This window comes from Pistacia vera, unplaced genomic scaffold, assembly GCF_008641045.1.
Source record: "Pistacia vera cultivar Batoury unplaced genomic scaffold, PisVer_v2 Contig817, whole genome shotgun sequence".
Classification (NCBI taxonomy): domain Eukaryota; kingdom Viridiplantae; phylum Streptophyta; class Magnoliopsida; order Sapindales; family Anacardiaceae; genus Pistacia; species Pistacia vera.
Genome location: NW_022196687.1, coordinates 31066 through 57979, shown reverse-complemented (window position 1 = coordinate 57979; position 26914 = coordinate 31066). Strand labels below are relative to the sequence as shown.

The following is a 26914-nucleotide window of genomic DNA, read 5'->3' as shown; positions in this document are numbered from 1 at the left end:
CCTTGCAACGAATGACTTGACCAGCTTTGGTAGACATTATGTTTTAAGTTGAAGATGAACAAAATAGTTTGTGTTTGAAGTGAAGAAAAGAGGCGTCTCTGAGTTATTATTTATAGCAAGATTAATGTGTTATGACGGAACAAATTCAAAGTTATTTTTCACCTTTCTGCGTACTGATACAACTGTTTTGTTTTTGGCATAGAATACAGGGGGCGCCCTGAATTCTTCATGAAGCGACACGTGTTCTCCGTGGTTTGATTATATAGTGACGTGGTGGTGTGTTCGAGGGACAAATCACCGGCAACGACGCGGCTTTAACTTTACACTTTCTCGTGTATTTGATGAATAAAAGTTAAGAGTAAATAACATGCTCCCACCCAAGGTTTCGCCAACGACCAATGCCCACCCCTGGTTTCATAAATTCCATATTTCCACCCTTAAACTAATAGAAAATCCTTTAATATAACAATGAATGGTTAAATTACTCATTTTTGGGGAGGAAGAAAGAAGAGAGAGAATCCCAAAAAAAAAAAAAAAAAAACTCTCTCAACTCTAATCTCTTCCTCTTTTGCTTTCCCTCATCTTTATTGGCGCCACCACCATCGCTCGCCATTTTTCAGTCCATTCCGGTGATTGTGTCTACCTAGCCACTGGTCAGACTTGCCTAGCCTAGATCTAGTCGTGATTGTCCATCTCCCTCTCGTATTTTTCCATTTTTTCTTCTTCACCACACAACTTTTGCCTTTCCCGTGAGTGCGGCGCCCAACTGCCTGATTTCTTTGCCTTAACCAACACACCAAATCTTTAAGCCGGTTTGCTAATAGCAATGACCATCTTTTTGGGTTGAAATTAAAGAAAGTGAAGAGGAAAAGAAGTGGGAGAGTTTGGTATCAAAGAAAGAGAGTGAAAAGTTTGGTGGGTGTTTTTATGTGATTTTGACACCAACGACTTCGCACATACAAAATGCTAAGAGATCACACGCGAGATGATTATGAGAGTTGATTATGGTATGGTTTTCACAGTAGCGTGCAAAAACTTAAAATAATAACGGAGACAGTAGGGTTTTTATATTAGTTCAAATGCTTAAAGCGAATTCTCTATCCACTGTATTCTTTTATATGAGTGTGTTCCTAGTCATTAGCCAATATTACAATAGGTTGCAAACTGCGATCTGATGTTACAAGTGTTTGGTGTTTAAAGTGTTCTTAGAGAATGTCAACCCAATCTCTTTCTCGTAGCGTGTCCTTGTTGTTTTCTTTGTTGAATTCAAAAGGTTTGATCCCGATCTTGTGAGGAAGAGTTGTCTATTTATACCTGCTGTGATCAAGGTAATGATTACACTTTTGTAAGTGGATTGGTGTCATGCAAATGTCTCCTGCCTTCCCATTCGTTGAGAACTCAAAGAATATCCTTAATTTAAATAAGGCTTGGACAGGTGTGCGAACCAAATTTATTCATAGGCAAAACTTGAGTTGGCTGGGTTGTTGACAACCATATTCTTTATGTCTTTGGAGACGTGGCAGATTCTAGACAGTGAGAAGGCTTCCTGAATTCTGATTGGTGCTCATTGACATCAACATAGGTCAATCGTTATTTTAGGCATAACAATGGGTGTGATAGTTTCTTGTAAAATTTTTATAGGTTGATGCTGATTCAGGATTATGTTCTGTGATTTTTTGTGGAAAGAATTGAAGAAGTTTGGTAAAAGGAAGAAGTCACAGTTTGGTATTTATGGAAGGATGTTGGCTTTGGCTACTCATGCCTTGGTTGAGTTGAATTTCGAGATTATAGAAATAGATGTAGTTTTTAGTTTTTGAATTTATGAAACACCTTTGATTGAAATGAGCTGAAATATTGTTTGCCATTTTCCTATCGATTCCGGCAACGAAAATCCCTCCAGTCATCGCCATTCACCTCACCGGCCTCCCCACACAAAAACTCCTTCAACTCTGAAAATCGTTTGGTTGCCTGTCGTCGTCTGTCACTTCCCCATCTTTTTGCACGACAACTTGGTTTGGGTTGATTTGGAGCCTTCGTTTAGGGTTCGATTTGTTGGGGTTTTGTTGTGTTTTGGAGTGAATTTGATTTGTTGATTGGTTGTGGTTTTTTTCTTGCTGTTTTCCCTGCTATCGGCCACTGATTTTCCTTGCCATTGTTGTCATCCACTGCCTACCCCACGTATTGCCCAAGTTGAAGAAAATGGTGTTATTGAAATGAATTTGGAAGTGTGATAGTTATTTTTCTAATTCTATTAATTTGGGGTTAAAAAGTAATTTATTAATTTATTTGTTAAGGACAGTTTGGTAATAGCACTATGTATACTGTGTCTGAACCAAAAAATGACTGACAGTATTAATTTAAGGGTGGGAATATGAAATTTATGAAACCAGGGTGGGAACTGGAACTTGTAGATTCTCAAAACCTTTGGTGGGGACGAACATGTCGTTTACTCTTTGAGTTAATTTTATTCTTTTAACTAATCAAATGGTATAGTGGGATGCCATGACGTATTCCCTTGTATTTTAAAAATTCTTATAATATGTCATTGTCATATAAAATGATAAATTTATAAAAATTAATTAAACATTTAACCATATTATTTGTTACAATTGATGAAAGATAGAGTTGCAATTTAAAATAGGAAATTTTATGTAAATAGAGAATTTTGAAGCAAAGCACACGGTTTGATAGAGAGAAAAGCACACGGTTTGATAGAGAGAAACCAAGGGTGGGATTGTGGTTTATCAATTTATGTTTTCCCTTGACTTTTGACTTCAAATTAAGGTGCTAAACCACATGGAGCCTCATGTTATTGTCTTATCTTTTCCATTTTTTAATATTTTTATTAAAAGTCTTGTTAATGTTGTTTAAATAAATAAGTATTAATGTTTGACTAATTAAGAGTTTTAGTTTAAATGAAATTAGGAAAAAAAGATTAGTGTTAGTATTTGATTTTACAATAATATTACGCTTATAAAGAAATCTTATAAAAAATTTTATACAAAATGAGATAACAAAAAATAAATGAAAAAATAAATACAACGGACTCAAGAGAGTTCATAAACCTCTTTTTATTTTTTTTATCATCAAACCACTTAATGGTGGTTGTTTCACAATTTCATTTACATGGAATCAATATTTTTTATATAAATAATAGTGTACATAAATTAAATTCATACATTAAAATGATATAACAATACCAGCATAATAGAAGTAGGAAAACAGAAGATAAACTAAACAAATTAATAAAATAAATAGTATAGGCCTGAGTGGCCTTTGGTCATTTCGTTGCTTGTTTGTATTAAGTAATATATATTCAAGTTCATTGTCTTAATTTATATTATCCTAAATGTTAGTGTAAACAAGCAGACAGTCATATGTAAATAAAACAACTAGGAAAAGATCAAACATTATGCATTGTAAGTTGTAATTTTGGCATTTTTTTAATAGCAATCAAAATCTATGTTCAGTGTAGCTGGTATAAACGTCGGATTTCAGAAACAAATGGAAAGAGGCATAGAGCAAAATTAGGAAATATTTTATTATTAAAAACCAATCTCTTATAAGTCAAATCTACAAAGCCATACTTATTCTCTGGCAATATATAGCTCAACTAGTCACACACTCATACTTAATCTTGTAGATATCTAACCCTCCATGCGAATGATTCACCTCAGGCCTTCTCCTTTTAGCATGTAATCAAATGCCTTATTGATCTCTGAGAATGGCACTGAGTGAGTGATAAATTTCTCCAGTTGCAAATCCAGTTCCTGCAACATCAACACAATGGATTCAGTAATGTCAGAAGAATTGGCATCAGATGATATTGGTTCATATTTGCTTTGCATTGAGATGTAAATCTTACATTTTTCATATATTTTTCCACAACATTTGGGATATCAGAACGAGGTTTGAAATTGCCAAAGAAGGTGCCCTTGAGAGTCCTCTCGGTAAGGAAATTAATGGGATGAGTTTTGAATTCATCATCTTTGTTTGGAACACCAACCAGCACAGCCACACCCCAACCCTGAGATTATACAGATTTTAGAATTGCGAACAATGTTATTAATTTACTTGGGATTTTATATCTTCTGGAGAGTAAAGATGATTACATCGTGGACGCATTCGAATGCTGAGATCATGGCTTGGACACTTCCAGTACATTCAACACTCCGATCCACTCCACCATTAGTCATCTCAGCAATCACCTGTTCATCAAAACCATACATAAATTCTCTGTTAAAATTCACATCAATGTACAAATAACAAGGACAGAAAGGAAGTAAGACTATGCAATCATGTGCAAAATAACTTGAAATTAGGTTTTAGAACCACACCTGTTGAACTGGTTTTTTGTGATCTTTTGGATTCACAAACTCAGTACATCCAAACTTCCTAGCTGCAGAAATAAGAATATGAAAGGAGCTCCATCAATAAATAAATAGCATCTCATATGAATGACATTTGGGAAAATATGCATCTGTGGAAATTGGAAATTGAGGATGAAGTTTATTTGTATATTCATTTATATGAAAATGACTCTACCTTCTTCCAATCTGCTGGGGTTCATATCAACACCTATAATCCTTGAAGCCCCTGCTATCCTTGCCCCTGTAACAGCCTAGAAACAAAAATAGATGCTTAATGATATAGCTCATTACAGTCCTTTTATGGACCTGGAAGTTCCATATAATTAGAGATGAAGGGAAGGAAGTAACTCACCCCAAGACCTACAGCTCCCAGTCCGAAAACAGCAATAGATTGGCCCTTTTTTGGTTTTGCAACATTAATCGTAGCGCCAAGACCTTGAAGAAAGAAGATAAATAGATCAGTAACATTTAGAAATTTGTAATGTTACTAGTATTGTTAGTATCATATATATTTAAGAAAAAGGAACTTTTTCAAACCTGTGGATATTCCACAGCTAAGAACACAAACTTTCTCCAAAGGAGCTGCAGAATTGATCTTGGCGACACAGCCAACATGGACGACAGTGTATTCGCTGAATGTGGAGGTGCCAAGAAAATGGTATACGGGCTTTCCATTGACAGAAAACCTAGACTTTTCATCATTAATCATAACACCTCTGTCAGTGTTGATTCTAAGGAGGTCACACATGTTGCTTTCCTCTGATTTACAATGGGGACACTCCTTGCACTCTCCGGTGAACACCGGAAGGACATGATCGCCGGGTTGGAGATCAGTCACCCCCTCCCCTACACTCTCTACAACTCTAAATAACACAGAAGCATGGACCAAAAAGGAAGTGACTTCATAGTATTGAATAATTGAAAAAATGTTTTCAAAAACAATTGAAGTGCATTCTTTTTCTACTTCTAACATTTAGTTTGTGTCTAAAGGCGATTCAAAGATGCACATACCCTCCAGCTTCATGACCAAAAATGCGAGGAAACAAAGGTGTCTGTCCCTGCAACATTTCACAGTATGCTCATTCTTGTTTGCATTATATAGGAAACCATATAGTCGATGTTGAGCATGAGGTATAAAGATGATAAAAATTTGTTGTTACCTTGGCTTCCCAGAAATAAACATCAGTGTGGCATAAAGCAGTGAATAGAATCTTCAATCGAATTTCATTTTTCTGTGGTGGTGCCACCTCCACTTCTTCAATAACCAGTGGCTTTCCAGCCTCCCATGCCACAGCAGCTGCAACCAAATACACCCAATGCGGCATATTACTCACTACAAGATCCCAATAAGTGAAAGAATTCTACCAGAAGCTACTTAAAATTATTCTCATTACATCAAATATTGACAAAAATTATTCTCATTACATCAAATATTGACAAAAATCCTCAAATTTACAACAAACTTAAACATGAAAATCAACTTATTTTGGAAAAGTGACTCAGGGATTATGTAAAAATCATCCTAAAGTCATTTCCACAAACACAATGCAAACTTCAACCTTTCTAAAATTCAATTTGCAAAGACACCATCTCATTTAGCAATGTCATGAACAAACCACAGTCAATTTACAATATAACTACATGGTGTAACCCAAGTTGCGGATCAAGACCTAAAGGGCGGACCAACATCTAGCTAATGTCCCTTTAACACTGAATATAAAATTTCGTCATAATTTGGATCTAAATTACAAACCAATAAGCAATTAAGGTTTCAGATATTGGTTTTGATTTTGTGTTTTGTTAAATTGGATAACAGTAAACGTTATCCATGTCATAATTAACCATGAAAAGACGGTTCTAAATAAAGAACAACACACCATATGATTCCAAGCTTACATACCTGATAAAAGAACTAACAAAGAATACTATACAATCAGATAACAGCTCTGAACACTTGTAAAAAAAAAAAAAAATGAAACAATCAAATTTTCTGCAAGAGATGAAAAAGAAATACCCTTGCAACGAATGACTTGACCAGCCCTGGTAGACATAATTATGTTTAGGTGTTAGATGGTGCAGTAATGAATGTGTTTATTACGTATTTATACTAATGCAATATCTAAGCACAGCAAGAACTTCTTGGGGTCTTCAGGAGACACGGGCCATGCAGTTAATATGATTTTCTTATCATTTCCTAAATCCAGAAACAACAAAACTATTACTTATCCATTAACACCAACCATTCAGGATAAAGTATATTATATACGTTGACTTGTATGCATTTAATTTTATACTTTATATTTAATTTTTCCAATAATATTATGTGTGGATCTCAATTAATGTGTTTACAATATTGAATAGGAGAAAGTATATAAAGTAGAACCACTCTATATTCCATATATATAATATTGAACCCATTAATTTTATTACTACGAGGAGATTATAACTTAATAGAAGTGTAATTGTTAGGAATATTATTTGAGCAACAAGTCATATACGTTTTAACTAAAAAAAAATCATTGTTGAAATTAGACAAGATAAAGAAGGAGATGATCCTAAGGATGATAGTACGAAAATACCAAAAGTTTCGTGTCAAGAAGCTTTAAACATACTTGAGAAGTTAGAAATATTTTAGCTTCAACAAGAAGGTGTTCATACTAACGGCTTATTACGTACTCACAATATAAAAGATGTGGTGATAACTCTAAAGCATAAATCATTGTCCCAAACAATTTTAGATATATATTTTTATTTTATCTTAAACTTTTACTGTAACATAGCATATATTTTTTACAATATACATGTAATTATTACTATGTGGAAGCAAATTCCGTAAGACAGGACCTAAAAAAATATAACTTATTATAATATGAAATTTATTCTTATTTATAATTGACTCAAGTTGGAACTATAATTTTTTTTTACTATATGGAGATTATTCTTATATATAATATCATTATAGAGAGGTTCTAATGTACTTTTATAATAATACTATACATATAAATTGTTTATACATATCGTAAATATGATTTTTTTCTAAAATCAATCATTATATATATATATATTAAAAATCAAAATTTTAATGATTATGTGAACAATCTCACTCTATTAAGTTCCTTAATTATGGTTTGTACTATGTGTTGCTACTAAAGTTTAATTGCAATATGGTATCAATCCAATTTAACATTAAGGGACTTTCCTAATATTTTAATTGTGTTATCCATCCTTTATATTTTATATTAAAACATTACCATAATAATAATTCAATAAACATTATCAGAATATCTGAATCTGTTATATTACAAATCTACAATGATACTGGTAACATATAAATCCTTTAGTTTTAATTGGAGCCCAATTCTAAGCTTGACTAAAGCTAACTGTATATCATTTAATTAAATATTGCATATTAATGGCCTTTTTGAATGTCCAAAATGAGTAGTTAATCAGTATATGAAACACATTATTATGTTAATCAAATTCTTTAATCGATGACAAAGATTTTGATGTTTAAGCTTTTTGGGTTTTGGCCTGTAATCCAAATTCTACCTTCTTTTTACATTTAGTATATCAACATCAAATCAAGAATTAACCTCTCTTTTCTTCACAAAGCTTCAAAAAGAAGGCATTCAACTCGTTCTTGACAATAATCCTATTAAAAAAAAAAAAAAGGAAGCAAAAGTAGAAGCAGAAACATATATAATTTTTCTGCTTTTTTTTTTTTTTTTTTTTTTTTTTGGTTTCATCTTGAGTCCAAACATACATATTTATATATTGTTGTAGCAACTTTACTTTACCCACCTCCAACAACAAGATAAATAAGTCTCCTAACTTAATCATAAGTCATGATTTTTCCCTTTTTTTTTTTTTTGTTTTCTTCTTTCGGCCACCACTACTCTATGTACTAGAATAACTACATCACATTAAGCTCTGACCTGAGCATGCATTTCTACAATCAATTTCATCCTGTCATTTTCTAAAACTTATAACACTTTTGACTTTTCAAAATCATACAAGTCAGTCTGCTTTCACTGATACCACTTTTCGATCTTGCTAATCAATCACTTGTTGTATAATGGCTAATAAATCCAGGATGTAGACGTCGTCATCGTCGGCGTAGGCGAAATTCAAGGCAAAGATTATATTTTCCAATATTGAACGTCAAATCATAAGCTCTCTCTGTGACATATTTTCCAATATTTTTAGTTTCACAGGCCTAAAAATATGTAATAGAGGAGGGTTACTGGTAAGGAAACTAACATCCCGAAGATAACCCTGCAAAGCCAGAAATTTAAAAATATGTATCAGGTTTTGAAGTGCTCTGTGAATATGTATGATTATTGCCACTAAAAGAAAAGGTCGAAATGAGCTTTTCAGTCACAGATTCATAATTATGTCCAATTAGTTGTGCCTCCACATTACCAAAATGTATAATTAACATTCCTTTTCCTAAAGCTCTCAGGATTTATGCTTTCTTAAAGTTGTCATAAAAGCAAAGTAGATCGCTTTCTCAGGATTATGAAGTCAGATCAGGTAACACAATTTCAATCTGATTTTTACTTACCCTGTACTCAATATATCAGGATGCAACCCATACTCTCTGGCGAAAACAAATGGTACAATCCCTTGAGGAAGAGCTGCCTGAAGTTCACCATTAACAAAATGTCAAATCTTTCATAAAATGCAGTTACCTTTAAAAGCATGGACATTATTATACCTGCACAATGGCAGCGTGGAGCTTAACACTTTTCAGTCCAACGACAAGGGACGCGGCGGTCATTACAATGGGGCCACAGATGAACCGGATTGCCATCCCCACGGTTGCCCTTTTGGTGCCGCAGGCAATGATCCGGGGCTGCAGGGCCATGAACAACCCTGCAAATTTAGGCATATCAGTCCTAATCAGAGTTACCATTTCTGCAATTCAAAAACACACCGACCCAATTCGATAAAATATTGAGGCACAATTTCAGCAGTAAAATTCATGCGAAAGGTAACATGATAATCATAAATGCTGACATTTATGTTGCTGCTAAACCATGTGAACTTATGTGAAAAAGGCTGAAAATAAAATACCTAAACTGAACATGGCCATTCCAAGGCCTGCATCTGAAATTATTTTGATTGAATATTTCACCAAACTGGGCATCCCCACATCCCATCTGTTAAGAGAAATCCAGCAAATCTTTTTATAAGTGTCCACATTTTAGGTTCTCAACTGGGGAAATTTTATTGAAGTAATGTGATTAATGAATGAATGGACTCACTTGAATGAGATTAGAGACCAAAGAAGGCCTAAAACACTTGAGTATGTGTTTGGATTCCGAGAAAGTTTCCTTCCAACTACTGTAAGAATGAGTCGAATCATCACTAAGGCATGTGGCATTTTCTGATCTGTTGCTGCTTCTCTGGCTTCTGTATCCTCCGGCATTGGAATTTTTGCATTGTCTCTGAAACTTATTTCTTTCTCTGAAAATTCATGAAAGAAAATTATCAATATTGCTAATCCTCTGAAAATTCGTGACTTTAATTTTTTATTTTATTTTTTAACATTATTTGTGAATCATTCATCTTTATTAAAGGCAACACCTCTCTTCATTATTCGATGAACAACTCAGAAAGGCTGTCAAAAAATTAAATCACTGCTTCTGAACCCAAACATAATATAATATCAATAATTTAACTCAAGTATGCTGTTAATAAAATTAAAAAAGAAAACAATTTTATTATTTATAAAAGTATGTAATGTTATTGACTTGATAACTCAGTAAAGTTAATTAAAATCATATTAAAAAAAAACAAAAAAACACAAATATGGAAACCTAGTCTATAGGGTAAATAAAAAATAAGTTGATTAATGTATATGACAAAAATAAAAAGATGTCAAAAGTTTTAACCCAAAAAGAAAGAAGAAATTGGTGCAAAAAATATAAAAAGGTCAATGGAAAACATTTATAAAGTGAAAAATAATGGCCGACCAAGATTTGGTGTGTTAGAATTAGTATTAATTACTACTTTAATTAACGAGAATCTTTAGTTAAAAGAGCCAATTAGAGAATTAATTAATAATTAGGTCACCCCCTTATCATTACACACGTGCTCAAAGGTAATGATGTTGTGTATGAATTAATAAGATCCTTGACATTAGATGATAAAAATTTAAATTATTTTTTGACCATATTATATTAGGCCACTTTTCTTTGTCTGCCTAATTTTAATTTTATATGAGGAAACTTAGGACAAAAGAGAACAAAATATTATTTATCCAGGTTACATATGTACATGTGTTTGGTTGTCTAATTTTATATTAGATTTTGAAGATCTTACTAGAAATATTGAAGGTGGTCAAATATTTGTATCATTGGATAAATATTATGCCCTTAGGCGAGGAGAGATTCTAATTCTATAATTACAATGGTCAATTCAACAAATAATGGTATTAATAATTCTTGAAAAAACATTTTTTTTTTTTTCGTTTCACTAATTTAAATTAATAAACGTATTTGATAAATCTGAATTTGGAAAGTTACTTTAAACTAAAAATTATTTAAGATACTTTTCATCTTATAAAAATAAAAAAATAAAAATTATTTGGTAGTAAATATTTTTGGAAAATGAAAAAAAAATCAAATATTTACACTATTAAAAATATTTTTGTCAAATTTTTATACATAATTTTTGAAAACTGATAATTTGTATGTTTTCAGATGGTCTTTGGGGCCTTGGGTGAAAAAAGAGAGAAAATAAAATAATAAATCTTCAAAAACCTCTAATTAATATAATCAATGGCTAGATTGAAATTAAACTTGGAATTAACTGGGGCCACCTCTACTCTAAAACCCAATCAAGTTTAACTCCTTCCATTCCATTACGTAAAATTGTTAGTTAATTCCGTTATTATCATGTCACGAAACCAAACAAAATCTTGTGAATCTGTTGGTTTCAGATTCAGATTCAGATTCCGACAACAACTACATTCATCTTCTTCCAAGACTTTCCGTACAATCCATCACCTCCTCTAAAAGCTGCTCATGTTTCCGTTTCCTTAGATATAACTAATCTCTTCTATAATTTTATCTTAACATTTCTTTTGTGTAACGACAACGTTTAGAGAGAGAATTAAGAAAGTAATGTGAACGTACCCGCAACGTCTTTGCAGCTCTGTCTGTCACCTTGAGACATCCCTGGCGACTCCCACATCTTTTTCACGCCAGGGACCACCGGAGACTGCTGCCGGTAGACTTTCCCGTTAACCGGAGAACGTGCCCACGTAGGAGTGTTCGTTGTCATGACGGTGATCGTATCCATTTCATTGAAGTTCGAGGCGCGTGGGGTGGGCTGCAACGAGTAGGCGTCAGAGGACGCGTACCCCGACAACCGCGGACTCGTGGCGGAGCCCCAGAATACGATTTCGTTGTTTGAGTTGTAATGGTAGTCGTGCAATGGAGCCGGAGTGTTAATGGAGAATATCTCAGCGTTGGAGAGATTCGATGCTCTGGGAGTGAGACATATGGACGATGATAGAGCTGAGTCTGGGGCCGATGAAGTGGACCGCCGGATACGGACACGGATAAGGCCGTTTCCGTCGGTTTCGGACTCTGTTTTAAGTGGGTCACGGCCGTCGAGGGAGATGACGTCGTTGTCGAGCTCGAACTTGGTGATGGAGGCTGCTGCAGGGCCAGGAAATTGTGTTTGGATTAAAAGAGTCGCCGCTCTGTATTCGAAGAGAAAAAGCAAAAGTGTATACCTGCAAAAGGAAAAAAACGAAACAACATGAAAATGTGTAAAATGTTCTTGTTTTCTTTGTGTTTTTATTTTATTTGTTAGAGAAAGTTAGCTTTTTTAAGCGTAAAAAGAATATTGCTTTTCAGCTAAAGATGTGTTTTTGATCTTGGTTGTGTTTTCAAAATTTAAACTTTTCAGGTACATTGAAAAGTAGTCTAGCCAAAGAAGAAGACAAAGTAATTAATTATACCAGATGATACATTGAAGAACGACGAGTTGCACCATGAGGCTCTGAGTGAACTCGCCGTACATGGCGTTGAGCAAAGGGATGCCCATGACGAGAGTGTTAGGCAAAGTGGTGACCGAGAAAAGAGTGATGAGCCAATCCAAGCCACCATGGAAGAAGACGGCCCAAATAGAGAGCAAGAAAAGAACAAAAATCTTGGACAGAGTATCGGCCAAAATAAACTTGGTGTCCATTTGGTAAGGGTTGTTTTGAGCGATGAAGTGGAAGGACAAAACGGGAACAGCGAAAACGGCGACGAACCGGTTGATGCCGGAGCACTGGTCGGGCGTGAAGATTCGCCACCACTTGACGGAGCCATAAGCCACCAGCATTGCGAAGTATAAAGGCACCATGGCGCACATGACCTTGTAAAAATCATCTGCAGTTATCATTTTGAGAGGATGGTGAGTTTGATTGAGGGAGATTTATGTTTATGTAAATTTGCATTGAGGTGCGTGTTTATATAGGAGAATTGTGGACGGATTTGACCTTGGGAAAGTTTGTGATTTACTGGAGAGGTACTGTTGTTAGCGGGAATTTCGGTTGGTAAGGTTAGTGGTGAATCATGTTGTGAGGATTGCTTAATTCAATTGTCCACGAGGCAAACTAAGTAAAGATCTTATTATTTCATTATATATATAATTAGCTAATTCATTCTACACGTACCATTATCCTAAATATTCAATATATTTATTGTGAAGAGTATATACAGACATACAATATATATATATATATATGAGGATTATTGTCAAAAAAGTAAAATAAATAAATTAAATATTTCTTCCATTCTTATAAATATATATATTCAAGACAGACCCATAAATTAAGTAATTTAATATGTCTATAAATTTTCATTCCAAAACATTCTTTATAGTACGTCGAATATCAAGAAATGAAATAGAGTAAGTTGTAAAATGAATGTATGTAGAATAATTTACAACTTGATTTAATATATATACATAATTCTAATAGTAGTGAACGACTTTTTCTCACCCAAGATTTGTCTTAATAACACTTTCCTACTCAAAAAGTTTCAAAATATTACTGTCGTACCCAAAGTTTATATCTCAAAATACATTTCACTTTCTTAACCAGCGTTCAACGAGTTATCAAGAGCCAAGGTGAAAGGGGTTTTGTAAAGTGGAAGTCGGCGAATCGAATAATGGTGATTGATTAATTATTCACCATCAGACGGAAATCAGCTAAGAACAGAAAACCTTAGCTTTGCGATGACTGACAATCAGTAATAAATCAGGGGCCCAAGTGAGAGATATTTTGTAGAGAGGAGACTGAAGGTTCAAACGATGGTGAGGAAGAGTATTTTAACGGAATATAAACTTTGGATAAAAAATAATATTTTAAAACTTTTTGGGAGGGAAAGTGTCATTAAGGCAAACCATGGGTGGGTAAAAGTGGTTTACTCATCTAATAAGTTAATAATATTGAATGTCACCGAAAATATTTTGTGGTGGGAATTGGTAAATTATTTTGCTACATCTTTTGAAACTAGTAAATATAAGTGAAATGAGAACAGCAATAATGAAAAGCACTTTGGAAAATATCGACAATTGTTTTTAATGATTTTAGTTGAATGTGCCACTGCCACACTCATTAGCTTATTAAGGAAATTCCATTTTTGAACCCATAAAAGATTACTCATCTTTCTTTTACATTATTCAACTCGTTAAAATTAGTTGAGGAATCAATCTAGACCGCACGATCGGCCGACCAATATTGTGGCATGATAATACATGAATTAATATGATGACAATTAATCTCAAGCATGATATATAAAGATAAAAAATTAAACATCCTTGTTGAAAATTAATGATGCTGCCCCTGTCCATGGAAACCCCTTTTCACAAAATAATTTATATGTGTAATTGGCGGACACATTTAAAATCAATGTTTTATATTTGGCTTTGATATTATAATTTATGTGACATAATTAATTATATATTGTACATATATACCCACAAAAGAACAAAAAGATTATCTATATAATTTATACAATCATTACGATTTTTTCTAATATTAATTAAAGATTAGCTATTAAAATAGGAAACTAAGTTAGCTTATAATTAATAATTTAAACAGAGATGTGCTTAAAAAAAAAAAGATTGAGATGAGTTGTTTGATGAGGTCTAGACAGAATGATTTTTCCATAAATCAGCTTGATTAATTAGTAATTAAACATATTTATATGAAAAAATTAATTTTATTTTATGGAGTAAATATGGGGGCAGGGCAACCCGACCTTACTTATTCCTCTAATAATTAAGTAGTTGATGAGTTAGGAAATATAGGAATCACTGATAATGACTCTCCTCTTTTATTTAATATTTTACTCAAAATTGCAATGAAAAATGAAGTACAAAGAAAGAAAGAAGCAGATTCAAGATTCAACTAGTTCTTCTTTTTCCTTTTATTTATTTATTATTCTTAAGGATTTAACAACATGGCAAAGAATATTATCACAAACGGTAACATTAACAGAGTTCGGATAAAATGGTATTTATATTACAATTTTCAAACTCTGAGTGTCCATTTGATTATAAAATTGCAAAAATTACCATATGAATGAATAAATTCAAAAACTTTAAAGGTGTGTTTGGTTCGGGGTAATCCCTTATTACTAAAGTAATGTATCTTATATTACTTGATTATCACGTTTAGTTGTTAAGTAATATAAGATTTTAATAATCTTTTAACATTAATAGTAATTACTGTTAGTTATATAAGAGATAATTTGATTATCTCTATTTTCTTAGATATTTTTAGATTACTTGATAATTTTATTTTTGTTACAATTTTACCCTTAACTATTAAAATTTTTGAACAATAATGCCCTTATTTTTTAAATTAATTTACATGAACTTGTCATTACAATTTTACCCCTAATTAATTAAATTTTTTTAAGAAAATAATACCTTTATATTTAAAACAAATTATAGGCCACCCAAGACTACCGTTGCCCGCCAGCTACCATAGCTCGAATGGTGCACGACCGGCCGGATCTGATTGGCCTACGTCGATCTGACCATTTCCAGCTAGATTGATAGTTATAAATCTGGTTGGAAACAACTGGATCCATGGCCGTTAAGGTCCAGATCTATTATGTGCACCGATCTGGCCATTTCGGCCAGGTCGATAGCCGGAAACGACCAGATGACTGTAGGCCGAAAACATCTAGATCCATGGCGCCGTGTGCCGGAATAGATTTGGCCATTAATGGCCAGATTCATGACGGTGGTGGCTGACTTTAGGCAGTGGCTTAGGGTGTGTGGGGGTGATTTTATTATAAATTAAACTTTTATATGGTTGAGGTGTTTTAACAAAATCTCAAATATAGGGGGTTAAAAGAATGATTAAAAAAATAATAATAAAAATATTATTATATTAATATTTATAAATAAGAGCCACTTAATAATCTATATAATATATTTACCAGTTTATTTCTCCCAACCAAACATATCAATATATATCAATATAATATATCCACTAATTTATTTCAACCAACTAAACATATTTTTTTAAACATTCTCAATAATCTTGAAGGTAATATATCTTTTTATTAATATAATATTTTTAATAATACAGTTTTCAAAAAACCAAACACGTTTATGATATTTTTCCCAAACAAGACGTTAAAAAGAATTAAGTAAGACAACCCTACTGCCCATTTGCCAGAGAAAGGCTGTTCCTAAGCTTATAAAAGTGTTGAAGCAGCGACAATGGCTCCTTTAACTCATTTGAATCATTTCCATGTGCCAGTTAAAACAAAAACTCTCTGCTTCTTCTTCTTCTTCTTTGAATATATTGAACAGTATTATAGAAATTAACATTTTTTTTACCTTATTCGATGGGAAAAAGCATAGGTTGAATGAGATGATTGAGAATCTGAAAAAAGAAATTGGAAATCTAGTGGGAATGATCGCCCAATATTGTACAGTGATGGGCTTTTCAATAAAGTTGAGTTGTAGTGAAGCAGTAGCAGAGGGCTCAAATCAGCTTTTCTACTTAAAAAGTTTGGTAGCTTTCCAACTTATAAATTAAGGGCCAAACAATAACATACCAAGCTTCTGTCATTTTCTTCACAAATCTTATGCAAGAGAACTGAAAACTTGAAGTTATTTTTATTCAATTATCAGCAGCGTGGCTGGAATCCATTTAAAAAAAAAAGAATATGATTGGTAGAGGTGAATCTGAATAAAAATCAAGGGTGTGATTTATCCATGTTGGTGGAATGATGAAATTGTGTTAAAGAGAATTATGCTTCAAGTTATAAGCACAATTCATGATGAAACTTTTTTTATTTTTTATAAAATAGAAGATGGGAGATGTGATGTGAGAAATGAAAGTGCAAAGAGGAATATGGTTGAAGGGACACTGACAGAATAGTGAGAAAAGTGGAAGGTGTTTGTCTGTAAATAAGGGGCAACTATTTTGTCATATTTCTTTTGTTTCTAAGATTTGATAGTGATATGACATGTGGGCAACGGCTGGCAACGCATGCTTCCTCGACCCCACTTTTTCTTATTAATTCCCCATCATCACCGTCCCCTCCTTTTGCTTTGCCCCCCATCCCCACTTAATAATCACGCTTACTACTACTACTACTGCTTCATGGGCCTCTTTCATTTCAAAGCCCAATGTAGCAATTAATAGACTTGCATTAACCCAACAAGATCTCATGTATTGTCGTCTTCGTCTTGCAAATTAAAATCTAGATTTGGAAAAATAGCTACCAAGTCAATGGCATTAAACCATCCTTAGTTCCTCTGATGATAAAAGAACAAAATGAACTAATATAGATTTTTGAATTCAAGTCTCTGCAAGCACTAATGAGAATGATTATTAAGAAGATTTACTAGATTATTTATTTTAAGATTTCGAAAGATTAATTAAAGTACATAAAAACTGACTTGAATATCTTTGATCACAAAATAATAATAATAATAATAATTATAAAAAAGTCAAATGGCATTATCAATATGATTTTATGATAATTTCCAATAATCTTTTGATATTTAAACCCATAATATTCTTACTTCGTCATTCTTACAGGTACCATGAAATACACATCTGCCCCAAATTTCAGTCAATCCTGGCTGCCTAATCTTAACCAAATTCAAAACCCATTTCATCATCTGGTTCAAAAAGTCACCACCTATCTTGAATATTGTTGTCTAATGTCTAATAATAATTATTCACATGTCACTAGAAATATGAGATTTTGGGCCATTCCTTATTGTAAAATAAGTACATTTAATTTCACATGTATGATCAAATTAAAACTATGAAGTTAAAACAGGGCAAACACACTGGAAATCAATTACAGGTTTTGCAAATTGCATAGTGGTTAACAAAGTTTAATAATATTTAAAAAAAATCAATCTTTATTTTATACATGAAATGAAAGAGGTTGGTGGGGTCTAATTTATCTTATTGGCATCCATTTTGATTTAACAGGTGAAAATTTCAAACACATTGACTTAGACATTTAAAACACTGCAGAAACATCAATCGTCTTTTATCTTTATCCTTATCTTTATCTTTATCTTTATCCTTAACCAACAGTAAAACCACAAAACCAGGGACTTAAAAATCCAGTGAACCAATATCTTGGAGTGGTTTTGTCACAACCGTCAATTGCATGTTGTTTTCAAAAACTGTTTATTTGAAAAGTCTAAATTAAGCCAGTAAGAATCTCATTCATATATAACCGTCAATTTAACTCTTTGTCTACTTTCATGGAGTATAAATATCCCCTCAAACTGGAAACATTACCCACCGAAACAAAAAGAGTCATAAAGCTTATAAGAAATTAGTCTTTCAGTTCTGTGTTTGATTTGTTCTCAATTTCAAAGTTTAAGAAGAGATGGCATGCACTGCTGGTCAGGTCATTCGCTGCAAAGGTACATTGTTTTCATCTTTTTCCATGAATACAGTTCAAGAATTTTATGTTTAATGTAGACTGGAGTTAGAATTTTTATGTGTCTCAGTTATCACTCGTTACTATAACTAATGAGTTTTGTTTTCTTTTATGTAGCTGCTGTGGCGTGGGAAGCTGGGAAGCCATTGGTGATTGAAGAAGTGGAGGTGGCACCTCCACAAGCAAATGAAGTTCGTATGAAGATCCTCTATACTTCCCTTTGTCGCACTGATGTTTACTTCTGGGAAGCCAAGGTAAATATCTTCACAATTTGATAAACAAGAACATTTTGTAGTGACTTGGACACACTATCTGAATGCATCCAAATGATTTATTTTATTCTTTTACAGGGGCAGAACCCTCTGTTTCCTAGAATCTACGGCCATGAGGCTGGAGGGTATGTGAAATTTTGCATTTGTATTCAATATCTCAATGTACATTTCATTTATGCATTTGCTGAATTGATTCTGTATTGGTGAATAGGATTGTGGAGAGTGTTGGTGAGGGGGTGACTGATCTCAAACCGGGGGAGCATGTGCTCCCTGTGTTCACTGGGGAATGCAAAGATTGTGCTCACTGTAGGTCTGAAGAGAGCAACATGTGTGATCTTCTTAGGATCAACACTGACAGGGGTGTTATGCTCAATGATGGAAAATCAAGATTCTCCATCAATGGCAAACCAATTTACCATTTTGTTGGCACATCAACCTTTAGTGAGTACACAGTGGTCCATGTTGGTTGTGTTGCCAAGATCAACCCCCTGGCTCCTCTTGACAAAGTTTGTGTTCTCAGCTGTGGAATTTCAACAGGTACAGAAACATGGGAATATTTTCTTTCTTTTATTCCAGTAAAACTCAATTCTTTGTTGAATTGGTAATGAATTAATTTTTGTTGTTTTTTATTAGGTCTTGGTGCCACTCTTAATGTTGCAAAACCTTCAAAAGGGTCAACAGTTGCTATCTTTGGCTTGGGTGCTGTAGGGCTTGCTGTGAGTATTTTTACTTGCCCATATGAATTGTTTTAGTGTTTTTCACTAAAATTTTCAATGACCATATGAAATTTATGTTTGGTACATTCGATTAGGCTGCTGAAGGAGCAAGGATTGCTGGGGCTTCTAGGATTATTGGTGTTGATTTGAATTCAAATAGATTTAAAGAAGGTAAACTATCTGTTTCTTACAATATATAACTATAACTAACAGTTAAAATCTATCAGTGAAAGAACCATTGCTTGCTACAGTTCTGAGATTTTACCTTGTTTTTTCAGCAAAGAAGTTTGGAGTGACTGAATTTGTGAACCCAAAAGATCACAAGAAACCAGTTCAAGAGGTTTGTCTCTGGATTCTTTTTCCTCATATTGCTACTAGTGTTCACATTAATATTTCTGATCTTGCATCTGATAATGTTCTAAACAATTGCCTACACATTGCTGAATTACTAGGTGATTGCTGAGATTACCAATGGAGGAGTGGACAGAAGCGTTGAATGTACTGGAAATGTTGATGCCATGATTTCTGCATTTGAATGTGTCCATGATGTAATTTCATAAAGTTCACATTCCTCCTACGTCAAACTAAATTTAGCATGAACTATTAGTCCAAACATGTTTATTTTAGAATGCTAATGAGCCATAAAATTTAATCTCAGGGTTGGGGTGTTGCTGTTCTTGTGGGGGTTCCTCATAAAGATGCTGTGTTCAAGACTCACCCTATGAATTTACTAAATGAAAGAACACTCAAGGGCACATTCTTTGGAAACTACAAGCCCCGTTCTGACCTTCCCTCTGTGGTTGAAAAATATATGACTAAGGTATGCAAACTAATTCGAATTCAACTGGTTTTAAAGTAACTTTCAACATGGGAAAATTTTAATGCTTACTAAAATTTTGCATACGCACATATTAATTCCATGTAAAATGTTGTAGGAGCTTGAAGTGGAAAAGTTCATCACCCATTCAGTTCCATTCTCTGAGATCAACAAGGCGTTTGAGTACATGCTTAAAGGCGAAGGGATTCGATGCATCATCCGCATGGAAGAGTAGGATTTGGTTGAAGGAAATTAACAGAGTTTCGTGAATTGGCACATCATAAAGGTTGTCTTTATGACTATGTGTATATGCATATTAAGTACTTGTGGTAAAGTTTTTTGTGTATTGTATTCAATTGCATTCTTGCCTGGAAAAGAGAATATGTGAATGTATTCAGTTGTTCAACTTTCATCTTTATACAATAAAACTTTGGTTAGGAGATTGATTGAAGGAACATTCTAAAATTCTCTATTACACCCAATATTCTTAGGCTTTTTGCTAAAATAGAAATGGAATGTGCAAGTTTGCAGTCCTGGCTAGCTAATATAGCGGAAGCAAAACCTTTATCATTTTTTCTTCAAAATGTGTCGGGAAGTATCTTAAAAGTTGCTTAGGACAATCTCTTATTGTAAAGCAAATTTCAGCACCTCAACTAGTACTAGAAAATAATTGAACTCTAGTTTTCATATAAGAAAAATATGGTTTTTTTATTTTTTATTTTTAATTATTGGATGTTTAGATCAGTTTGCGTACACCTTGACTAGCCTTAAGGCCCATTAAACACCTTACAAACTTAATCTTCAAAGTTCAACTACCAATGTGGTAAATGATCTTAAGGTTTAAACTCAATAAATCAATAAAGAGAGTAAATCTTCTTGACTGCCTAACCTCTTGGAAAAAATAAAAATATGGTCTTTTGTGTGCAAGAAAATGTTTATGTATTACAGCAGATTCTCTAAGAATTTTCTAGTACCTAACCGACTCATAGTTTTCTAAACACCCTTTCATTTATATCACTTAATTTTCAACCATTTGATCTAACTTTGAATAAAATGGATAGCTATAAATGAAACAAACATACTATTTTTGACGTGTCAATCATTTCTATTCCAATGATAAAAGTGTTCTCTCTTCCATGGTCTTGCCTATTTTTGCTAACGCAAAAGAGTAAACGACTTTTTTCCACCCAAAAATGGCTTACTGACACTTTTCCACGTTTCAAAATGCAATTTTACTACGCAAATATCATATTCCGTTATTAATTTCTGTTAAATATAATGATATTTATTGTGAAGACAAAAATACTCTTTCATCTTCTCAATCATCTCCCAACCAATTTATCCTATATATGGCCGGAATTTGAGCCGATTTGCACAAAAACACCCACCGCAAGCCGTCGATCCAAGCCAAATTAGCCTGTTTTTGACGTCGTTAACCAGCCCCGTAACCCCATCACACTCCCCATAGCCCCCTCACCAAAACTCATACCACCATCAACCTTCTCACCCCGTTGTTCATCAACCACCACCCTTGGGTTTGGCTTGCGCGCTTTAAGCTTTTCCGGTTGTTCCCGACACTGAAAATCCCTCTCAACACCACCTTTTTGAACCACCGGCACTTTCTCTCCAAAACCCCCAACAACCCTGACATCGATTGCTCACCGTTCACCGGCCTCCACTCACTCTAGGGTTGGTTAGGGAAAAACAACAAACAAGTGGTGGGTAGGCTAAAGGGGAAGGGTGATTGGATGGGATTTTCGGTCAAAAACACTCCAATTAACCAAGCAAACAAACCCCAAGCTTCAATTTCAACCACGGCATGCTTCGTCGACCCCACTTTTTCTTTTAATTCCCCATCATCACCGTTCCCTCCTTTTGCTTTGCCCCACCCCCACTTACTACTACTACTGCTTCATCCCTTGGCCCTTCATGGGCCTCTTTCATTTCAAAGCCCACTGTAACAATTAATAGACTTGCATTAACCCACAAGATGTCATGTATTGTCGTCTTCTTCTTTCAAATTAAAATCTGGATTAGCTACCAAGTCAATGGCATTAAATCACCATTAGTTCGTCCTATGATAAGAGTAAAATATTTAATATGGATTTTGAGTTTAAGTCTCTTCAAGCACTTATGAAGATGATTATTAAGATGATTTATTAGATTTTTACTTTAAGATTTCGAGGATTAATTAAGTACGTGTAAATTGATTCAAATACTTTGGAAAAAAAAAAAAAAAAGTCAATGGCATTTTCAGTATGATTTTACGATAATTTCCAATAATCTTTTGATATTTAAACCCATAATATTCTTGCTTCGTCATTCTTACAGTACCATGGAATACACATCTGCCCCAAATTTCAGTCAATCCTGGCTGCCTATGTTAACCAAATCCAAACACATTTCATTATCTGGTTCAAAAAGTCACCACCTATCTTGAATATTGTTGTCTAATGTCTATAATAATTATTCACATGTCACTAGAAATATGAGATTTTGGGCCATCCTTATTGTAAATAAGTACATTTAATTTCACATGTATGATCAAATTAAAACTATAAAGTTGAAACAGGGCAAACACACTGGAAATCAATTACAGGTTTTGCAAATTGCATAGTGGTTAACAAATTTAAATATTTTAAATTAAATGATCATATCTTATTTTATACATGAAATGAAAAAGGCTCGTGGGTGGGTCTAATTTATCTTATTGGCATCCATTTTGATTTAACAGGTTAGAATTTCAAACACATTGACTTAAGACTTTTAAACACCTGCAGAACACATCATCTTTTATCTTTACTTTATCTTTATCCTTACCAACAGTGAACAACTAAACCAGGGACTTAAAAATCCAGTGAACCGCCAATTGCATGTTGTTTTCAAAAACTGTTCTTTGAAAGTCTAAATTAAGCCAGTAAGAACTCATTATATATTACCATCAATTTAACTCTTGTCTACTTTCATGAGTATAAATATCCCTCAAACTGGAACCATTACCCACCGAAACAAAAGAGTCATAAAGCTTATAAAAATTATGTCTTCAGTTCTGTGTTTAATTTGTTCCAATTTCAAAGTTTAAGAAGGATGGCATGCATTGCTGTCAGTCATTCGCTGCAAAGGTACTTGTTTTTCTTCTTTTTCCATGAATACAGTTCAAGAATTTTATGTTTAATGTGGACTCGAGTTAGGATTTTTTATGTGTCTCAGTTTCATTCGTTACTGTAACTAATGATTTTTGTTTTCTTTATGTAGCTGCTGTGGCGTGGGAAGCTGGGAAGCCATTGGTGATTGAAGAAGTGGAGGTGGCACCTCCACAAGCAAATGAAGTTCGTAGAAGATCCTTATACTCCCTTTGTCACACTGATGTTTACTTCTGGGAAGCCAAGGTAAATATCTTCACATTTGATAACAAGAACATTTTGTAGTGACTTGACACCTACTGAATGCATCCAAATGATTCTTTTCTTTTACAGGGGCAGAACCCTCTTTTTCCTAGAATCTACGCCATGAGCTGGAGGGTATGTGAAATTTTGCATTTGTATTCAATATCTCATGTAATTTCATTTATGCATTTGATGAATTGATTCTGTATTGGTGTAATGATTGTGGAGAGTGTTGGTGAGGGGGTGACTGATCTCAAACCGGGGGATCATGTGCTCCCTGTGTTCACGGGAATGCAAGATTGTGCTCACTGTAAGTCGGAAGAGAGCAACATGTTTGATCTTCTTAGGATCAACACTGACAGGGTGTTATGCTCAATGATGGAAAATCAGATTCTCCATCATGGCAAACCAATTTACCTTTTGTTGGCACATCAACCTTTAGTGAGTAACAGTGGTCCATGTTGGCTGTGTTGCCAAGATCAACCCCCTGGCTCCTCTTGACAAAGTTTGTGTTCTCAGCTGTGGAATTTCAACAGGTACAGAAACATGGGAATATTTTTTCTTTTATTCCAGTAAAACTCAATTCTTTGTTGAATTGGTATGAATTAATTTTTGTTGTTTTTTTATTAGGTCTTGTGGCCACTCTTAATGTTGCAAAACCTTCAAAAGGGTCAACAGTTGCTATCTTTGGCTTGGGTGCTGTGGGCTTGCTGTGAGTATTTTTACTGCCCTATGAATTGTTTTAGTGTTTTTCACTAAAATTTTCAATGACCATATGAAATTTATGTTTGGTACATTCGATTAGGCTGCTGAAGGAGCAAGGATTGCTGGGGCTTCTAGGATTATTGGTGTTGATGATTTTTCCATAAATCAGCTTGATTAATTAGTAATTAAACATATTTATATGAAATAATTAATTTTATTTTATGGAGTAAATATGGAGGCAGGGCAACCCGACCTTACTTATTCCTCTAATAATTAAGTAGTTGATGAGTTAGGAAATATAGGAATCACTGATAATGACTCTCCTCTTTTATTTAATATTTTACTCAAAATTGCAATGAAAAATGAAGTACAAACAAAGAAAGAAGCAAATTCAAGATTCAACTAGTTCTTCTTTTTCCTTTTATTTATTTATTATTCTTAAGGATTTAACAACATGGCAAAGAATATTATCACAAATGGTAACATAACAGAGTTCGGATAAAATGGTATTTATAATACAATTTTCAAACTCTGAGTGTCCATCTGATTATAAAATTGCAAAAATTACCATATGAATGAATAAATTCAAAAACTTTAAGGGTGTGTTTGATTGGGGGTTAGTTGTTAAGTAATATAAGATTTTTATAATCTTTTAAGTTTCAACATCAATAATAATTACTTTTAGTTGTACATGAAATAATTTGATTACCTTTATTTTCTTAGATATTTTAAGATTACTTGATAATTTTATTTTTGTTACAATTTTACCCTTAACTATTAAAATTGTTAGACAGCAATGCCCTTATTTTTTAAATTAATTTACATGAACCTACTATTACAATTTTACCCCTAATTAATTAAGTTTTTTAAAAAATAATGTCCTTATATTTAAAACAAATTGTAGGCCACCCAAGACCACCGTCGCCCGCCAGCTACCATCACCGGAACGACACACGACCGGTCGGATTTGACTGGCCTACATCGATTTGGCCATTTCCCGCTAGATTGATAGTTGTAAATCTGGTTGGAAACAACTAGATCCATGGCCGTTAAGGACCAGATCTATTATGTGCAACGATCTGGCCATTTTAGCCAGAGATCGATAATCTGAAACAACCAAATGACTGTAGGCCAAAAACAGCCAAATCCATGGCACCGTGTGCCAAAATAGATCTGGCCATTAATGGCCAAATCCATGACGCACAATGACCACAGATCTAGTCGAAAACAACCAGAATATTTAGCCATTACTAACTAGATCCATAACCATCTGGCCATTTCCGACCATTTATCTGGCCAGAAACGACCAGATTGGCATACGACTAGCCGATCTTGCATCGTTATGATGATTATTGATGACGGCTAACGGTGGTAGCCAACTTTCGTCAATGACTTAGGGTGGGTGGGGTTGATTTTGTTATAAATTAAACTTTTATATGACCAAGGTGTTTTAACAAAATCTCAAATGTAAGGGGTTAAAAGAATGATTAAAATAATAATAATAATAATAATATTATATTATTTATAAAGAAGATCAATTTAATAATCTATATAATGTACTCACCAGTTTATTTTTCCCAACCAAACATATCAATATAAGATATCTACTAATTTATTCCAACCAACCAAACATATTTCCCTAAACATTTTCAATAATCTTGAAAGTAATATGGTTTTCTATTAATATAACATTCCCAGTAATAAAATATTCCGAAAACCAAATGTGTTTATGATATTTTTTCCAAACAAGAAGTTAAAAAGAATAAGTAAGACAACCCTACTGCCCATTGCCAGAATAATCAGTCGCAGGAAAGGCTGTTCCTAAGCTTATAAAAGTATTGAAGCAGCGACAATGGCTCCTTTAACTTATTTGAATCATTTTCATGTGCCAGTTAAAACAAAAACTCTCTGCTTCTTCTTCTTCTTCTTTGAATATATTGAACAATATTATAGAAATTAACATTTTTTTTACCTTATTCGATGGGAAAAAGCATAGGTTGAATGAGATGATTGAGAATCTGAAAAAAGAAATTGGAAATCTAGTGGGAATGATCGCCCAATATTGTACAGTGATGGGCTTTTCAATAAAGTTGAGTTGTAGTGAAGCAGTAGCACAGAGCTAAAATCAGCTTTTCTACTTAAAAAGTTTGGTAGCTTTCCAACTTATAAATTAAGGGCCAAACAATAACATACCAAGCTTCTGTCACTTTCTTCATAAATCTTATGCAAGAGAACTGAAAACTTGAAGTTATTTTTATTCAATTATCAGCAGCGTGGCTGGAATCCATTTAAAAAAAAAAAGAATATGATTGGTAGAGCTGAATCTGAATAAAAATCAAGGGTGTGATTTATCCATGTTGGTGGAATGATGAAATTGTGTTAAAGAGAATTATGCTTCAAGTTATAAGCACAATTCATGATGAAACTTTCCTTTATTTTTTATTTTTTTTAATTTTTTATAAAATAGAAGATGGGAGATGTGATGTGAGAAATGAAAGTGCAAAGAGGAATATGGTTGAAGGCCTGGAAGGGACACAGAATAGTGAGAAAAGTGGAAGGTGTTTGTCCGTAAATAAGGGGCAACTATTTTGTCATATTTCTTTTGTTTCTAAGATTTGATAGTGATATGACATGTGGGCAACGGCTGGCAACGCATGCTTCGTCGACCCCACTTTTTCTTATTAATTCCCCATCATCACCGT

At 33.6% G+C, this 26914-nt stretch overlaps 3 protein-coding genes and 1 pseudogene across 3 annotated transcripts; 2 read left to right on the top strand and 2 right to left on the bottom strand.

Moving 5' to 3' along the window:
- Positions 1-3519: 3519 nt before the first annotated feature.
- On the bottom strand, positions 3520-6559 carry LOC116117515 (alcohol dehydrogenase 1-like). Its single transcript, XM_031403534.1, has 10 exons — positions 6385-6559; positions 5531-5667; positions 5382-5428; positions 4908-5233; positions 4723-4805; positions 4546-4621; positions 4338-4399; positions 4113-4208; positions 3866-4027; positions 3520-3770 (listed from the first exon to the last, which is right to left on the bottom strand). Exons 1-10 carry the CDS (start codon positions 6419-6421, stop codon positions 3669-3671), a joined length of 1128 nt encoding a protein of 375 aa, XP_031259394.1. The 5' UTR covers positions 6422-6559; the 3' UTR covers positions 3520-3668.
- A 1555-nt stretch (positions 6560-8114) lies between these two features.
- On the bottom strand, positions 8115-12795 carry LOC116117513 (auxin efflux carrier component 6). The gene is made up of 7 exons (XM_031403532.1): positions 12346-12795; positions 11513-12117; positions 9638-9839; positions 9447-9532; positions 9088-9245; positions 8935-9011; positions 8115-8645 (listed from the first exon to the last, which is right to left on the bottom strand). The coding sequence occupies exons 1-7, from the start codon at positions 12771-12773 to the stop codon at positions 8579-8581; spliced, it is 1623 nt and encodes a 540-aa protein (XP_031259392.1). The 5' UTR covers positions 12774-12795; the 3' UTR covers positions 8115-8578.
- A 5364-nt stretch (positions 12796-18159) lies between these two features.
- On the top strand, positions 18160-20596 carry LOC116117530 (alcohol dehydrogenase). Its single transcript, XM_031403541.1, has 10 exons — positions 18160-18299; positions 18434-18570; positions 18667-18713; positions 18800-19125; positions 19222-19304; positions 19400-19475; positions 19583-19644; positions 19757-19852; positions 19963-20124; positions 20240-20596. Exons 1-10 carry the CDS (start codon positions 18263-18265, stop codon positions 20354-20356), a joined length of 1143 nt encoding a protein of 380 aa, XP_031259401.1. The 5' UTR covers positions 18160-18262; the 3' UTR covers positions 20357-20596.
- A 2490-nt stretch (positions 20597-23086) lies between these two features.
- On the top strand, positions 23087-24390 carry LOC116117519 (annotated as a pseudogene).
- Positions 24391-26914: the final 2524 nt, after the last annotated feature.

Bases quoted from the DNA above. Each gene is read 5' to 3' on its own strand.
- LOC116117530 (XM_031403541.1), top strand. From the start codon at position 18,263: ATGGCATGCACTGCTGGTCAGGTCATTCGCTGCAAAG. The intron at 18,300-18,433 runs GTACATTGTTTT...TCTTTTATGTAG, and splicing joins TCAGGTCATTCGCTGCAAAG to CTGCTGTGGCGTGGGAAGCT. The intron at 19,126-19,221 runs GTACAGAAACAT...GTTTTTTATTAG, and splicing joins CAGCTGTGGAATTTCAACAG to GTCTTGGTGCCACTCTTAAT.
- LOC116117513 (XM_031403532.1), bottom strand. From the start codon at position 12,773: ATGATAACTGCAGATGATTTTTACAAGGTCATGTGCGCCATGGTGCCT. The intron at 12,118-12,345 runs GTATAATTAATT...TTCCTTTTGCAG, and splicing joins GTTCTTCAATGTATCATCTG to GTATACACTTTTGCTTTTTC. The intron at 9,840-11,512 runs GTACGTTCACAT...ATGAATTTTCAG, and splicing joins GAGCTGCAAAGACGTTGCGG to AGAAAGAAATAAGTTTCAGA.
- LOC116117515 (XM_031403534.1), bottom strand. From the start codon at position 6,421: ATGTCTACCAGGGCTGGTCAAGTCATTCGTTGCAAGG. The intron at 5,429-5,530 runs GTAACAACAAAT...GAAATGTTGCAG, and splicing joins TTTATTTCTGGGAAGCCAAG to GGACAGACACCTTTGTTTCC. The intron at 5,234-5,381 runs GTATGTGCATCT...TGTGTTATTTAG, and splicing joins TTTGGTCATGAAGCTGGAGG to AGTTGTAGAGAGTGTAGGGG.